This window comes from Guillardia theta, assembly GCF_000315625.1.
Source record: "Guillardia theta CCMP2712 unplaced genomic scaffold GUITHscaffold_29, whole genome shotgun sequence".
Classification (NCBI taxonomy): domain Eukaryota; class Cryptophyceae; order Pyrenomonadales; family Geminigeraceae; genus Guillardia; species Guillardia theta.
The window spans coordinates 86,068-102,668 of record NW_005434645.1 but is presented as its reverse complement, the minus strand read 5'-3'; the positions used below and the strand labels follow the sequence as shown (position 1 = coordinate 102,668).

The following is a 16,601-nucleotide window of genomic DNA, read 5'->3' as shown; positions in this document are numbered from 1 at the left end:
GCTGGGCGTCGACAATTACGAGAGGGTAAGAGGGATTGAAACGAGGAGCAGAGCAGGAGAGGTGAAGTAGGGACAGTTTGTGAGGAGACCATTCGAAGGGAGGGATGATGCGGTATCAAGCTTTTCACAGATGGAGGAGTAAATCAATCATCTTAGTGGAAGTTTGAAAGAGCCAAGATGATGAATTGTTGTAGAAATCAAGAAGAAGACGATGCGGATGAACATGAAGAGAGATATTTTCCCCGCTATGAGCTTCTCTGATGCTGAATTTGCTGCCGTCCTCTCGCTACATTGCTGACTCTCATACACAGGAGAGACTCTTCACGATGGAAGCTCCTGGCTTGATGAGGAGTGTTCATGCCATGAGGAGCCTGCTCCCTCTGTGGCATCTTCTCCTCGTTCTGCTCTTTTCCAACAACGCTTCTCACGGCTTCCAGACGGCCAACCACCTGGGCTCAGCCGTTAGCGGCAGGGGGAGGCTGCTGGCATGTGGGCGTGCTGTGTGTGCGAGCCCTCGGCTGCGAGCTCGGAGGGCTGTGCCGCTGGCAATGGTGGAGGACAAGGGGAGGAGAGAGACGGGGGGTGACGCCCAAGTCTCGCTGGCAGTGAAGCTTCTGATGTCCCGACGAGGCTTCATCAGCGCAAGTGCGGCGGCAGCTGCTTCTGGCGTCGTACTCAAGGACCTCTCGAGTCTCGTTGCCCCGGCGGCGCATGCAGAGGATGCTGTGGTGAGGGAGGAGGTGATGTATGACCTCGGCCTGGACAAGGACTACAAGGCTCCTGGGAGGATCATGGTGGACCCTGAGGGGACGGTAGAGACGTCTCCTGCGGACAAGAGAAGCTATCGGTCGCTGGTGCTCGCTAACGGCCTGCGAGTGCTGATCGCGTCCGATCCGAAGGTGGAGACGTCGGCAGCAGCGCTAAACGTGCACGTGGGTCACTTCTCGGACCCTGACTACGTGCCTGGGCTGGCGCATTTCTGTGAGCACATGCTTTTCCTCGGGAACAAGAAGTTTCCGCAGGAGGGCGAGCTCGAAAACTTCCTGTCTTCCTACTCGGGCTCCTCCAACGCGTACACGTCGGATGAGGACACGTGCTACTTCTTCAACCTCAACAGCGCCGGCTTCCGACCTGCCCTCGAGCGCTTCTCCCAGTTCTTCGTGTCCCCTCTGTTCACGGCGACCGCAGTGTCGCGGGAGATCAACGCGGTGGACAGCGAGAACTCCAAGAATCTGCAGACCGACAGCTGGAGGTTCAACCAGCTCGAGAAGGTCAGAGCAAACCCGGCGCATCCCGTCGCCAAGTTCGGCACTGGAAACAAGGAGACGCTGGAGGTGAACCTGAAGAAGTCGGGCAGGGACGTGAGGGAGGAGCTGCTCAAGTTCTACGACAAGTACTACTCGGCAAACATGATGAGCCTGGCGGTGATCGGGAGGGAGGACCTGAACACGCTGCAGTCGTGGGTGGAGGAGCTGTTCTCTCCGATCCCCAACAAGGACGTCAAGCCCCCGGAGGAGAGCTGGGCAGGGAAGATCCTGCCGTATAGCAGGGAGGCGAGCAATGTTGTCTACAATGTTGTCCCAATACAGGATGAGAGGTGAGCGGAGGAGGAGGAAGAGGAAGAGGAGGAGGAGGAGGCGGAGGAGGAGGAGGAGTGTGATTCTTACCTTGTCCTGTTTGTTTCATGCTGTGTACAGTTTTGTGAACCCGCGGGGTACAAAGTGAGTTGGAGAGAAAATGCTGTCAGCCTTGATATTGTTGATACCGTTTCTGTGCCTGTCTCTGTACTACTTAGCAGGTGCTGTTATCAACTCAAACTCACTCTCCTCCTCCTCCCGCAGGTCGCTCCTGCTCACCTGGCAGATCCCCTACAAGTCCAAGGAGGATAAGGAGCGGAGGATGAAGTCGAAGCCCGACCGAGTGATCGGCTCGATCCTGGGCTACGAGGGGAAGAACTCGCTCCTCTCCTACCTCAAGACGGAGAAGGGCCTCGTCTCCTCCATCTTCGCAGGAGTCGCCGACAGCGTGGCGGACTTCCAGTCCTTCGTGGTGAGCGTGGAGCTGACCATCGAGGGGTTCAAGAGGAGGGACGAGGTTGTAGCCTCCATCTTCAGCTACCTCGACCTGGTCAGGAGGGAGGGTATTCCCTCCTACGTCCTCAGGGAGGTAGAGGATTTGTCTCAGGTCTTCTGGCGCTTCAAGGAGACGGAGGAACCGGACCGGTTCGTCGGGGTTGTCAGCTCCATGCAGGCCTTCAAGGACCCCCGTCTCTACCTCTCCGGCCCTGCCCTCGCCCGTGACCTCCAGCTCGACCTGGCCCAGGAGCTGCTCTCTGCGCTTACTCCGCAGTCTGCCATGCTGACGTACGCATCGAAGGTTCGTACTCGTCCCGCCCTCCTCCTCCTCCTCCTCCTCCTCCTCCTCCTCTTTCCTCCTCGTCCAGGTCCTTGTCCTCCTCTTTCTCGTTCTCCTGCTCATTCTGCCATCCTTCCAACCTCATCAACCTCAATCACTGTGCTTTCATTTTGCTTCCCTGCCTTCCTTTTCCTTGCCTCACTTTCTCCTTCAGGAGTTCGCCAAGGACGCGAAGATGCGCGAGCGCTGGTATGGCACGAGCTACTACACCGAGGAGGCGGACAAGAGCCGCTGGGGTCGCCTTCCCCTTGCTGGCGTCTCGGTGCCGCAGCCAAACCCGTTCATCCCCTCCAACTTCGACATCAAGGGTTCCATCGTAGAGGACCTGGCAAAGCCTGCCATACCCCCTTCCCTCCTCGTCGACGACAGCACCTGGAGGCTCTTCTTCAAGCAGGACAGGAGGTACGGCAAGCCCAAGGCCGTCGCCTACGTGCTCATCTCCCAGTTCGACTCCCTGCTGGGCACCGGGACCACCCCGCGAACTTCAGCGCTCACGAAGCTGCTCACCGCTTCCCTGGCAGACGCTCTTACGGAGTTTAGCTACGATGCTGCGGTGGCTGGGCTGCAGTACTCTTGCGACTTCACGCAGCGTGGAGTCCGGCTGAACTTCGGGGGCTACAACGACAAGCTCGCCGACTTCCTCCTCTCGGTTGCTGAAAGGATCAAGACTCACGTGCCCGAGGGCGAGGACAAGCTCGCACGCTACAAGGACCTCATCTCCCGCGATCTTCGCGCCTTCACCACCCAGCAGCCCTACCAGCACGCCGCCGAGTTCTCCCGCCTCTGCCTGGAGCTGCCGGCTTACCTCCCAACGGACGTCGAGCGAGAGCTTGACGGCATCTCGCTCAAGGAGCTCAAGGAGTGGACGAAGAGACTCTGGGAGCAGGGTTACAGCCAGTTGCTGATCCAAGGGAACGTGAGGGAGGAGGAGGCGCGTGCGGTGGCAGGGAGGATGCGAGAGATTTTCTCCTTCAAGGAGGTGCCAGAGGAGCAGAGGTCCCTCCCTCGCCTCCTTGAGCTCCCGATCGTGAGGGAGGGACGAGGAAACTTGCTGAGGAGGAAGGAGCTGAACCCGGACAACCCCAACTCGGCCGTCGTCGTGCAGTTCCAGAACGTCAACCCCGACCTCAAGGAGCAGATGGCCATGGAGGTGAAGGCGTCTGAGCTCTACTGCCCTCCTCCCCCCCCCTCCTCCCCACCTCCCTCTCTCGATACTTCCTGCTTCCTGCCTGCACAACTTCCTCCTCCCACCCTGCCATCCCTCCCTCCCTCCCTCCCTCCCTCCCTCCCTCCCACTCCTCCCTCTCCTCCCTCTCCTCCCTATCCTCCCTCCCTCCTCCCTCCTCCGTCCACTTACTTCGGCTTGCAGGTTCTGGCTAGCATCGTCCAGCAGCCCTTCTACTCGGAGCTGAGAACAAATCAGCAGCTGGGGTATATCGTGTACGCGGGGATAGCGAAGAGAGACGGCTCAAGGTTTCTCATCTTCACCACCCAGTCCAGCGTGGTGGACGCCAACGAGATCGCCAGCAGGATCTTCAGCTTCGTTGACTCGTTTGACAAGCAGCTGGAGCAGCTGGGGGAGGACCAGGTGTCAAAGTTCGTCACGAGCCTGATCGAGAGGAAGCAGGAGACGGACAAGAAGCTCGCGGACGAGGTGCTGGGCCACTGGGACGAGATCGCTACCAGCCAGTACAACTTCGATCGCTACAAGGAGGAGGTGGAGGCTCTTCGGCTCGTGGACAAGCGCCTCCTCCAGCAGGTGTGGGCCTCCGTGGTCAAGACAGGAGGGGAACAACGCAGGGCCATCACTTGCGAGGTCTACTCCCAGCAGCTCCCCAACACCCAGCAGCTGCTCGCCAAGGAGCCCAAGGACGGTAAGGGAGGAGGAGCAGAGGATCGAGCTGGGGGGAAGCTGACAGGGAGCTGGTCAGGTTCGCGCCTCATCCTCGACCCCGAGGCCTTCCGCAAGCAGCTCAACAAGGTCGCCAGGCGACCTGCGAAGGAGCCGCAGCTGAGGGCCTCCTCGGCTTGAGCAGTTTGCGGGGGCTCAGCGTGTTTTGTAACAATATTTACAAGTCTATTGCAGTTTGGACTTCAGCTAACGTCCTCGTCCCTGGGCTTCCCGAGGCTGCTGAGCTGGGCGAGGCTTGTCCTGTTGTGCTCCAGCTCCTCGTCCACCTCCCGCAGCTTCTGCCTGTCAGCCCTGACGGAAAGTCACGAGAGGACGGGAAAGAACAAGAGGAAAGAGAATAGCAAGGAGCAGATCACACACTAGGGAAAGGTGTTGTACAAGACGGGTTGGATTAGGAGGACAGGATGGAGGAAGAGGAGAGGACGAGATCTTAGAAGCAGCGCAAGGAGGGAGCGGTGTAGGTGGAAGAATGAGGAGGAAGGAAAGCAGGGAAGAGAAGTTGCTAGAGCGATTCTCACTCGATCGACTGCTTGTCTTCCCGATCGCTGTCGACCACCTCCTCCAGCTTCTTGACTACCGCCCGACCCTCGTCGATGGCTCGCAGCAGCTCCTTCCCCAAGGTGGAGGGTCGGAGCGGGAGGATCCCGAAGCAAATTCTCAGCTCCTCCCCTCCGAAGTTGACGTTTCTCCCTCCGTCCGAGTCGATGACGTCGTTGGGGCGGTCGAGGCCAACCAGCCGCCCAGCTCGCTTCCTCTGGAGCATCATGGCGGTGGAGTACTTGACAGCGTGCTCGTAGCTCTCGAAGACCAGGAGGTTTGCCAGGATGGTGTTGAGGAACACGCGAGCGCAGCCCCTGTCCTCCTCCCTCACGCTCGGGCTGACCTGGACCATGTCGGAGGCGAAGGCGACGAAGCCCGGGGAGGAAGGACGCTTCGGCCGTGGGGGGTCCATCATCCTCGTGCTGCAGTAGACCCTCCTGACCTTGGCCCGCGCCTTCACCTCCAGCGGGAGGGCGTCGAAGGCGTTGAGATCCTCCTCCCTCCGGAACAGCACAGCACACAGCAGGCCCTTGAATGCTGCAGTCAGGCACCTGCTCACCTGCTCCGAGCTGACCCCCTGCAGCCTGTCGATGACACCCAGGTCCGCGGCCACCCCGACCACCCCCTCCAGCTCCTCCACGTTGACGTCGTGCATGGAGGGCAAAGCGGCGGACGAGCGCTCGGCCCCTGCCCAGTCCTCCAGCAGGCCCTTGAGCTTCTGCCGCGAGCTCGTCAGCTTCTCGCTCACGTCCACGTCCTCCTCCTCCTCCTCCTCTGCGAACTTCGAACGTCGCGCAGCGATCCTCGCCTGTCCCTCCTGGATGCTCTTGTGGAGGGCCGCCTGCCGGGACTTGAGCAGCTGCTCCCTTCTCTCACACTCCTCGATCTTCTCGACTATGGAGATGTCGTTACTGTAGGTGAAAGTCTTCACAATCTGAGCGATCTCCCCCTCCTCCTCCTCGCCGCGGCTCGCCCTCTCTCGCTTCCTGTCTCTCTTCACGCTGAAGCAAAGGTTGAACTCGCAGAAGTCTATCTCCCGGGGCACCTTCGGGACTACACGCAAGTTCCTCACCCTCACAGGGTTTTGACGCTCGGATATCTCAAGCTGCCCCGCCCCCTCCAGCACCAGCCCGTCTCTGCTCTTCAGCTTCACTGCTACTTTCAAGACTTTCTCTCCCAGCCTGCAAGGGTTCCCGAAGGAGTCCGTAGCGCAGACGCAAAGGTCGGGCAGGACGAGGCCGCCGTCCTCCGCAGCCTTCACGCTCGAGTTCTGCTCCTCCTCCTCCATGAACTGAAGCCGCGAGAAGGAGGAGGGCAGGAGCTCTACTCGTACCCGAGAGGACTCGACATCTGCCGGCCTTGGCTGCAGAGAGTCTCGAACTTCCGTGTAGACGGCGTACAGCATGCAGGCCCCTGCCTGCGTCGGCATCTCCACCTCCACCTCCACTGCTTGTCCGTCACGGCTGACCACCCGAGCTGGGAGCTCCTGGCCCCCCGAGGAGAGGATGGAGATCGCGTGCGAAAGGTCCAAGTCAAGCTCCTCCTCGTCCTCCGTCATGAGCTCTAGGCGCCCTCGCGCCGTCTCGCCGACCCCCAACGGCGAGCTGGGAAACGAGAGGCTGAGCTCCCGCACGATGTTTGCGGGCTCCACGTCGAAACGGAGGGGGAGGTCGGGGAGGCCAGAGGAGCGGATCACAGCGGAGTGAGAGCCCTTCTCGAGGAAGGTGAGTCCGACGATCTGGTAGCTGTTGCAAGGGAGCCTCTCGAACAGCAGGACAGCGTCGTTCGACAGGCCCGAGGGTTTCTTGGAGCTCACCACTGAGAATCGGCTGAGAGAGGACGAGCTGAAGTCGAGCAGAACCTTGCTCTTGTGCTCTGCCACCACGTTGTGGCTCTCGTCGACGACCTCCAGGATAAGAGGCTCTAGAGCACAGAAGGCTTTCCCCCTCATCACTGCCCCCTCCAGCTGAGTCAGCTGAGTCCCGACCAGCTGGGATGACACCCTCCTGACGCAGCTCGAGCCTTGCAGCATGTACTGCTCTGCCTTGCCCGCCCCGAGCTGGGCCTCGCAGGCTCCCCTGACGCTGAAGAGCTTGCAGTCCTCTCCATCCTCTAGCTCCACCACTGCCTCGACATGCACGTCGACCCTCCCTGCCCTGCCCCTCAGCCGAATGCACCGCAGCCAGAAGCTCCCGTCCTCGTCCTGCTCGGCCTCCATCTCCTTGAACTGAGTGTAGATCTGCGAGCCCTGAGCATAGTTTTCCTTCCTGACTAGCACAGGGTAGCTCCTCCCGCTCTCGTCCGTCACGTACACGTTGAACTTGTCGAGGGTGACCTGCTGGTCGTCTGACCCCACCACCTTCGCTCCTCTCTCATCCAGGACCGTCAACTTTAGCGAGCAGTCCCTTCCCACCCTCACCGCCTCATCCTCCAGCTGCACCCTCAGCTGGGCTGGGGCCCCCGTCTCGACCACCACCTTGAAGGAAGCTGTCAACTCCCGGTCTTCCAGCGAGCATCGGACGTGGAAGACGCTCTCGTGCTCGGAGCTTGGCGCTTGCAGGCATGGCAGGTCGACCTCGCCCTTGTACTCTTCGTGCTTAACGGTGACATCCGAACCCCAGCTGCATGCCACCACGAGCAGAGCCTCCTCCTCCTTGCTTGCAGGGAGCCGCTCACACAACACCCCGGCCTCGTCCACCAGCTGCAGCTTCAGCTTGTCCAGCTGCTGCCCAGGCTTGACGAGCAGCACGACGTCATCAGAGAGGGCGACGAGCTTGTCACCGTTGACGATCCTGACGGACTGAGGAGAGAGGCTGTTGAGGATCTTCAGTGAGACCCTCGTGAAAAGTTTGACAGCATCCGGTGACAGAGTGCGAGCCTCGGCTGCAGGGTCGACTTGCTGGAGGAAGAAGACGTTGAGAGGGATGCTGGGGTAGCTCTCGACGGTTTCATCCGAGGTGAAGAAGACGCTCGGAGACAGGAAGTCTCTGGGCAGCGAGTCCTGCAACTTCTTGTTGAGGAGGAAAGCCCTCGACTGAACCAAGACTTCGCCCACGCTGTTCTCCACCATCCTGTCGCCCTCTTCTCCCATCGCGCAGATGTTGATGCAGGGGGTTCCCTTGTCTTGCCGAGTTGCCAACAGTCTGGCAAGCTTGAACGAGTTAGAGCTCGGAGTCTTGCAGTAGATCATGTCGTTGTCACAGAAGAAATCTCTCCCATCTGCCACCTTCTCAGCAACAGACTAACACGCAACTTCAGCAAACACTCACCTCCCAGCAGGAGTCCAAGGCCAGGGAAGCAGGTCAAGCTGAGCTCGGCGTCCTTCTTGGGATTCTTCTTGGAGTTCTTCTTCTTGTGCGCCTGTTTTGAGCTCTGCTGCGAGGACGCTCCTCCGTCGCCCCCAGAGAAGAGAGGATTTCGAAGCAGCTCCAGCTCCAGCTCACTGAAGATCGCATGCCCGTTGACAGCCTGCGCTCTGACCGGCTTCACGAGGCAGGAGCTGACGAGCACGACACTCCCCTGCGACGTTGAGCAAATGTTGCCCGCGTCGTCGAGCAGCGACACCATCCACGTGCTCTCCTCCCGCGTCCCCCTCATCTGATAAGATTGCAAGCTCGCACCCAGCCGGTTGGGGATGAACTCGATCACCTGAGGGTCCCCATGGATCAGCTCAAGGGTCACGCAGCTCTCCGCCTGCCTCCTCCCTCCCTCCACCACCCGCACCACCAGCTTCCACTTCCCCAACGCCCTGTCGTGGAGGACGAGGTTGCCAACGACGAGCCTTCCTCCTTCGAAGAGGATGCGGCACCGGTCACAAGACCGTACGTCCTCTTCTGGTCCTCGCAGCTCATGCTCGAAGGTACAGCCCTCGGCAGCGGCGTCCTGTACCTCGTTCCCGTATCCATCGAGGAGGAGGAAGGAGAAATCTGGGACTTGACGTCCCCTCTGCACGCGAGAGCCTTCCACCTCCTCCTCCACCAGCCTCATGGACCTGATGCCTCCAGCCCTCACCTCCACCTCGTTCCGACAGCTGGTCACCTCCTCCAGCGTCTCTTCAGCCTTGCTCCTCGCCCTCAGGAGGAAGAAGGTGAAGTCAAACTTTCCTGCTCGCTGCAGGATGCTCTCCTCCCCTTCGACCAAGGGGCCGAAGATAAACCTCCTCGACCCCTCCGTCCTCCCATCCCCATCCTTGGTCTCAGCATCAAACCTCCACGACCGGCCGTGTGAAGACTGCACGAGGAGGGAAACCTTGACGCCCCTGCCGCTCCTGCTCACAGAGACAGGCTTTCCTTCGGAATTCAGGCAGAGGATAGAGATATCCTTCATGAGCTTTCCTGCTTCCACCTCCTCCTCCCGGTTCTCCCACACGATGTCGCAGATCACACTCCTCCTCATCCTCGTCAGCTCCTCCTTCCATCGAGTCATAGTGACCTTCTTGATGCTAATCTGGTTCAGACGGAGCTCCTGTGGATCGGACAAGCACTCTCCCTGCTCCATCTCACGGATCATGACGCTCCCCTCCTTCCCTTGCAGCTTGAAATGCCCGTCCTGCCAAAACTCCACTATCTCTCCCAGCGGTCCATTCGAGATATCCTTTCCCTTCCTCGCATACTGAACCTTGTCACCTGCCTGCAGAGCGAGCGGATGTTAGAGTTCGACGGCTCTCGCTCCCCCTCCGCGTCTTGATCGCGCACCTTGATTCTGACTCCTGCCAGCAAGATCGACTTGTGGCAGGATTGCTCTCTTTGCTCGTCGTACACGATGACCGCATCTTCTGAGTCAAACACAACCTGCAGAGATTCGATCACATCTCACACGTCAGGTGGAACAAGAAACAAGCCAAACACGACGAACAGATCGCACAAAACTTATTCATCCAACAGAATACTGCGCAAAGGGGCAACACCTCGTAATCAAACTTCTTGTGGCACTCTAACAGCCAGTCGTCGTACAGGGAGAACATTCTTTCATCCCCCATGGCCCTTCTTAGGTTCAACCATACATCTCCGTTCGGCTCGATGGCTTGCTTGTTTTGTTGCGGTTTGAACGCACGGTCTAACAACCTGCAACACACTCACACTCACATCAACATTGCACATCAAGTGACATGAAGCCAAATGCCCTCTTGTAACAACGGGACGGAGCTTTTGAACAGCGATGATTGTCGAAGATCATGAACGGAGGTATGAAGTTTTCGTTAGGAAGCCATCTTCCCATCCACAAAGTAGCAAAACGAAAGTCTGCTTCAACGCTGTTGCGTGCCATGTCCACTCGAAAATCTCTCCTGTTCGAGTATATCGATCAATCACAGCGAACATCTAGTTTTCCACACCAAATTCTACATGGAATCACTGTATCATCAGCTACGTATCATCTCATACAAGTCAAACTTTTCCATGCTCCTACAAGTTTCAACATTAGCAACACAACAATTCGTCAACCTCGGAACATTCTCTCCAGTGGAGTCTTCCTTCACTCCATAGTAGAAGATCGCTCCCATAACAATCGATCTTCCAGCCCCGCAAGTTTCAACTTCAAACCAGATGGGGAAGCAATCTTGAGCACCCGGACCAAACACCTGTTGCATGCTCAAAGAGACATTTACACGAAAATGTGCAAATGTGTTCATGTGTCTGAGACGAGCAATCGTTCAAGATTCGGTCCATGCCAGGATTACCTCGTCCCAGAAGCAAGGTTCTTGTGAGATCATGCATTTCTGGTAGCTCTTGACCTGCAAAACCATCATCACCTCCTCAAAGTGATTGGGCATAAAGGAAATTCTCACAGAGAAGTTCAAGTCCACACCGACGATCTCGTTCTTGGCTTTCTTGCTCGCCGACAGGTAGTGCCCCAGTTGCTGCCGAAGATTCTCGGAGGCAAGTTCAAGATAAGTCAGTTTCCCATTCGAGCTCTTCCGTTTCTGCCCATTCTTCTTGTTGAATGTGCTACTCTCAAGCCTTTGATGAATCATCTTGGCGATCTTGACTGAACCTAAGTTACCGGTTCCACGTTCCTTCTTCCCTCTGTCATCTCCTGCCGAGGAACAAGAGACCTCAGACAGAGACGTTGTGAGGTTGATCGTTACCTTCTTCATGCAGCATGTTTGGTATGTCAAGATAACAGTAGTAGATGCTCCTCAGATTCCTCGCAAGAATCGTGGGCCACTCGTCATGGTGATTCGCCTGGCAGGCGGCGGCCAACCCCTCCCGGAAGAACTGGACCTGGATCAGGCTGTAGCTCCTAGACTGCTCTGAAGGATCGCAAGGCTCGTACTCTTCGATGTACTCATAATCGTCTCCGATCTTGTCAAAGCTGCACCTGAGCACAACCTTGCTCGCCTTCTGCTTCGACTTCAAGGAGTACTTGGCTCCCAGCAAGTGTAGCGCCATCTTCAGACCGACCCCGTACCTGCCGAGCATCAGAGGTTAGGAGCTGCATGTCGATCGTCAATGAAGGCGAACCTTGAGATGTTGGAGGTGAAGTATGACCTATAGGATGTGACCTTCTGGGTCCCAGGTTCGACCTCCTCCCCCACACTGTTCATCCTCCCCTTCTTTCCTATTGTAGCAAAGTCTGCCGAGTCACCCAGTGTAAAACCCATCCCGTTGTCGAATATTGTGAACGTCTTGGAATCAATCTCGTCAATGTCGATATCTATCGTCCTGCCTTCGCTCGAACTGTTGCCCTTGGTGGATTGCACGCTGTTGTCTATCAGCTCGCACATGGCCAACAGGATGGTATACTGGCATGTAGCGAGATCATCCAAGAATCCTTTCACAGGCACATTCGATCTCTTCCTCTCTACACTAAATTCTGCTACGCTCCCATCGATGAGCAGCAGCGCGCACGAGGGTACTGACGTCTGCACCTCCTGATCCGAGAGGGGCTCTCCTGATAGGGATGCAAGTGCCAGCAACGGCCGACCGGGAAGGCCGAGGGCGTCTTGGAGGAACTGGGAGAGGACATGAGGAGGGGAGAGGGAGGATGGAGGTACCACCACCGAGCTCACCCTCTTTCCGCCATAGCGCTCGGCTTCACACAGAACCTCCACACCCGCCATGGCGTGCCCTGTTTGTATCTGAGTACCCCCTTGTATCTCCTAACTTTGCTCTCACAACCACCGGGTCCTTCCTCCCTTACATTCCCCCGCCTATCTGCTACTCGCCAGCCGGCCAGCCAGCCGGCGGTCGGGCCGGGCGCCCGCCGCCGGCCCCGGGCACTCAGTGCCGCGCGGCGGCTCAGTCGCGCCCGGCGGAATACTACTGGGCCCGGTGATCGGACGCACCGCGGGCGGCCCTGGCATACTGCACCGTCACCGTAGTACCGTACCGTAGTACTGATCTTTAACTTAACTTTGAGTAAAGAACTGAGGCCTGACGTACGGACCGTGACCGTCCGACCGGCGTATAGTCACTGAGTCACTGAGGGCCCCCGGCCGGGCCGCAGTAGCGGCTCAGGCCGGGCTAGACTGTCGGCCCGGGCCCCGGTGCAGTGCGGCGGCCGCGTGATGATAACCGTTGAACAGTACGGTAGCCCCGGGCCCGGGCCCGGGAGCGTTAAGCCGCTTGAAGTTCAGGCTCCCCCGGGCCGGGGCCCGGGCCCGGCCCGGGCGGGGCCTGGTCGCTCGGAGCGGCCTGACCTACTAGCCTGGCTAGGCTGGGCCTCACCGACCGTGACTGCCCGTATGACTCGGACGCGGCAGTGACCGTACCGCGCGGCGGCCGCCGGCCCCGGGCGTACCGTAGTACTACAAGGCTCCGGCCTCCGCCCGCGGCCCGGGCTGGCAGCCTGTGGCCGGGCCCCGGGCGGGCCCCGGGCGGGCTCCCGTGCTTCGGACAATTCAGTGAAAAATGGTACCCCCTGTGTTTATATACCCCCACTCCTAGGTCATTACACAACTGAATCAGAAAAGGGGGGGTACTCCTCGGTAACGTATCCACCCCCTGGTACCATCCCACGATAATCATAGTTGCTGACTGGTCATGATAGCACGAGCGTGCAAATGAAGGGGTCATGCAGGAAAATATAGGGGTGGGTCAATATACCCACCATATCTATGATGTAAAATTCATGCTTTCCTGGGTGGGTACTTGACAGCATACATGTCAGCAGCACGGGTGGCCCGCAAGTCACAACCCACCTGGGGTGAGAGATGACTATGGTGAAAGGGGGTGTAGAGACGAGAATCCACAAGTGGTGGGTACTTCAGGGTGAAAGTTGGGTAGGGGTGGTTTTGAATACCCCATCCCCCCCGTCTTTTACATACTCTCTTGGCCCATTGTCTACCCCTACCCCATGAAATCCAATAAATGTAGGGGTAGTGTCAGGAAATGCCTTCTAACTATCACCCCACCCATAGACCGTTTCAGTACCCACCCCTAAGACTGTCATGTTTTCACCGGCTCCACTCCCCCTTTTCCCCCTACACAAGGAAAATTTCTGGGGGAAGATGAGAGAAGAAGAGAGCAGAGCAGGAGAAGGAGCGGTGCAGGATAGGAATGGGCAAGGAAGGAGGGAGAAGAGATGATGACGAGGAGAGATGGAAGATGGCGAGAGAAGAGATGGACGTTGGGATTACCCTTGATAGACAATGAAAAGTATGCTGAGATAATACTGCTGATGCGCCGGAGAGGAGTGGATCCTTATGTTGTGCTGAAGGAACGAGGTTTGGAGTGAGGTTGGAGGGTAGAGACTGAGTGTATTATTCGAGGCTGTCAGGCTGATGGAGGGATTTGTGTGTGAGAGAATTGCTTTTTAGACCACTTCTGTGTGAATGTGATGGAGAACTTATTCTGTCTGTAACCGTCCGCGCGGTTTCTTCTTGATTCTTACTCCCCATCTTGATGCAGATTTTATAAAGGCGTCTGTTGTGGTTTCGAACAATCGTATACACTTGTCTGGGGAAGCAAACTATGCTAGGATTGGATTTCTCGCAAAACGTTTCTAGTCTCAATGCATCGGCATTGACGGGGACCTTTGGTCTGTCAAAAGTCATCTTCTTGACTTCCTTTGCATACCTTTTGACTGTTGTTTCTGGTGCTTCTTATGCATCAGGAAGCACAGGTGATTCATTTTGAAATTTTATGAACTCTTGCTCTGTCTTATCTGCACATGGGGTTGGGAATGAAACTTGTTTGTTGTGTGGCTGTACCGTGTCAACATCCTCCGACTTTCTCATGCGTTGCGAACAGCATCAAGCGAATTTCTGGGGCTGAAGATCTATAACTTTCAACCGGCTTATGCTCTGACTGGAGGGCTCTTGCTTGGGATAGCGGCGGCAGTAAGAATGTATCTTCGGGTGAGTTTCGATATCTTGTTTCTATGTTCCCGTTTGAAAGATCCCTTGTGTAGGGGGATGTTTTGGGGGTGTCAGGAATAGTTGGGGGGATCGTTAAAGGAAAATCATCAGAATTGAGCAGATGGGCTTTCTTGCTCGGCCTTCTTGTTGGTACGGAGAGAGGAAGAGTTCTTTTTTAGTCATAGCCTCACCTGGGGCACAGGTGGAGTTATCTTGAAATCAGTTTACCCGTCGGCTCTTGGGAGCATGCAAGTATCAGAGTTGAGACTGATCATTGCGGGTTTGGCGGTGAGGAAGCAAACTTGCTTGTTCGGCCTTGTTCGGATCGTTGAACTGATCTCCAAGTCCAGGTTGGCATCGGCTCTACTATGGGCAACGGGTGCACATCGGGGTAAGCCCCTCAGAGGACGTTGAATGCCTTGGTGCATGGTAACATTGGCGGACAGACATGGCATTTGTGGGAACTCTCGTCTCTCTCCTCGCTCTCTTGCCTACACTCTCACGTTCATGGCGGCCGGTCAGTGCTTGTTTGCATGCCGGAGCTTTATCTGATGTGATTCCTGCCAGGATTTGCCACCGCCTCCATCTTCCACAGCACCGCTGCTGTCAAGGCTCACTTTCCAGCTCCGGTGACGTTGCATGGTCGGCGTGCGGCTCGTCTCGTGACGGAGGTCCCTGTAGGTTGACCTGCCCTCGACGTGGCAGCTTGCTTTCATCGTCCTGATCCTTCACGGATCCCTGTACGCCATGGTGGTCAGCCTGGGTCAGGCCATGGGCATTGAGAAGGTGGGAGCTGAGAAAGATTCCTTGCTGCTGGGGGTTGACCGCCCCATTCAGGAGCTGCTCCGTGAGTTCGTGAGTTTCGTGGACGGGAGTCTATTTGCTTTTGGACTTGGTGAGGACCATCTGCCTTGACTGTTGGTGTCTTGACAAAGATGCTGTACAGGCATCAGCGGAATGACGAACCCAGCCAACGTAAGCTGCTGATGCTCCTCCTCCTCCTCCTCCTCCTCCTGATCGCGTTCTTCAGGTTGTCTCTTTCTTGGATGTATCGCAGGGAACGTGGAATCCAACCCTCATGTTCGTCATGGTATGCCTGTTTGCATTGAGCAGGAGCCTCTTCTCACCCTGCGTTACGACAGGGAGGAGCCATCCTTGTCACCGCTCCCTTCATGCTGGGTTTTATCAAGAACGGCACTCTCAAGAAGCCTGTCCTCTCCCTTAAGTTCGAGCTGCCCACCCGGGTGAACCTCGACACTCGTCTCATACTCGGAGGCGTCATCTTTGGTTTCGGCTGGGGATATGGTGAGCTCCTTTCTCGGCTTCTCCCCAGCAGCTGACGGAGATGCCCTTGCAGCTGGGATGTGTCCTGGCCCAGCTCTGGTCAACGTGAGCAACCCTCAGGCGGCAAGCATCATCTTCAATGCAGCCATGTTCGTCGGTGAGTGTCCTCCCTTCAGAGCTCGTCTTTGAGCAACGACAGCAACTCTATCTTTTCTCTTCCTCCGCTACCTTCCTCTTCCACCTCCCTTCCCCTTCATCCTCCTTCCCTTCCACCTCCTGACTGCGTCTGATATGTTGCATCTTTCAGGATTTAGTCTGGGGGAACCGATCGCCAAGACTCTTGGCTTGTAGGTCTCGTTTTTTTTCCACAGTTAGAACTTTGTGAATAATAACATCAACTGAACTCGACCTGCTGTATCGCTTTCCTGCCCCTCTATATTTGACTCTTGTTCCTTTGTGCATGCCAACCCTGATGTGAAGACGGAGCTAAGTTATGGCCATGAGAAGAAATCCAGAGATTGCTCCCGATCTAACAAGACCCTCCATAATGTCTTTCGCTCTCATAGGAAGCTGAAGAAGCCCAACATGGACCACCAATCAAGCAGACGCCAGCATGACGGCATTGCGCGGTGTTGCTGAGTGCGAGGAGAGAAGAGAGAGAGAGAAGAGAGTGATGCAACTTTCATTCCATCGGTGATATCCATGCTCTCTTGCCAGAAGCGGAAAAACCGAACCTTCCCCTTGACCCTCCTGCCAGAAATTTTCGTGTCACCGTCGAGCCAACATGTTGAATTTTCCCTCACCCAGGACGTCAAGTCCCAGGACCATCGCTGGTCGGTCGCGCATCCCCAACATCACGAAGGCGGGAAGGTCTTGAACATGGAGTGTAAGGAGCCTCGACATGAGGAGGAGCAGAAGGAGCAGGAGGAGCAGAAGAGAGGAGCAGGACAAATAGGAGAGAGGAGGAGGAGGAGGAGGAGGAGGAGGAGGAGGAGGAGGAGTAGAGGTTGAAGAGAAGGGAACGCTTCCTACCTGCAACGCAGCATTTGCATTTGCCCAGCTTCAGCGCTCCCTGGAATGGACGATGTCAACGAGTGATAGCAATTATGAGAGGAATAGGGCGAGGGAAGCAGAAAGGAAGGAAAGAGAGCG

The 16,601-nt window shown here is 57.0% G+C and overlaps 4 protein-coding genes across 4 annotated transcripts in view; 2 read left to right on the top strand and 2 right to left on the bottom strand.

Annotated features, from left to right (window-relative positions):
- Positions 1–791: 791 nt before the first annotated feature.
- On the top strand, positions 792–4,447 carry GUITHDRAFT_70428 (hypothetical protein; the record flags this gene model as incomplete). Its single annotated transcript, XM_005833535.1, has 4 exons — positions 792–1,597; positions 1,842–2,376; positions 2,570–3,565; positions 3,785–4,447. 4 exons carry the CDS (start codon positions 792–794, stop codon positions 4,445–4,447), a joined length of 3,000 nt encoding a protein of 999 aa, XP_005833592.1.
- A 27-nt stretch (positions 4,448–4,474) lies between these two features.
- GUITHDRAFT_162886 (hypothetical protein) lies at positions 4,475–11,927 on the bottom strand (the record flags this gene model as incomplete). The annotated part of the gene is made up of 10 exons (XM_005833534.1): positions 4,475–4,618; positions 4,846–5,396; positions 5,427–8,086; positions 8,137–9,496; positions 9,562–9,657; positions 9,774–9,930; positions 10,309–10,445; positions 10,545–10,900; positions 10,953–11,275; positions 11,329–11,927. 10 exons carry the CDS (start codon positions 11,925–11,927, stop codon positions 4,510–4,512), a joined length of 6,348 nt encoding a protein of 2,115 aa, XP_005833591.1. The 3' UTR covers positions 4,475–4,509.
- A 1,852-nt stretch (positions 11,928–13,779) lies between these two features.
- GUITHDRAFT_107393 (hypothetical protein) lies at positions 13,780–15,800 on the top strand (the record flags this gene model as incomplete). The annotated part of the gene is made up of 14 exons (XM_005833533.1): positions 13,780–13,930; positions 14,059–14,165; positions 14,219–14,315; positions 14,368–14,453; positions 14,516–14,556; positions 14,612–14,682; positions 14,733–14,794; positions 14,847–14,951; positions 15,003–15,060; positions 15,112–15,140; positions 15,196–15,255; positions 15,308–15,470; positions 15,523–15,606; positions 15,757–15,800. 14 exons carry the CDS (start codon positions 13,780–13,782, stop codon positions 15,798–15,800), a joined length of 1,158 nt encoding a protein of 385 aa, XP_005833590.1.
- Positions 15,801–16,131: 331 nt separating this feature from the next.
- Positions 16,132–16,601, bottom strand: part of GUITHDRAFT_107392 (hypothetical protein) — a gene marked incomplete at both ends in the record, with an annotated part of 1,981 nt that continues 1,511 nt past the window's right edge. The window contains 3 exons of the mRNA XM_005833532.1: positions 16,132–16,199; positions 16,253–16,321; positions 16,482–16,521. Of these exons, the coding sequence (XP_005833589.1) occupies positions 16,132–16,199; positions 16,253–16,321; positions 16,482–16,521 (177 nt within the window). The remainder of the gene's footprint in view (positions 16,200–16,252; positions 16,322–16,481; positions 16,522–16,601) is intronic.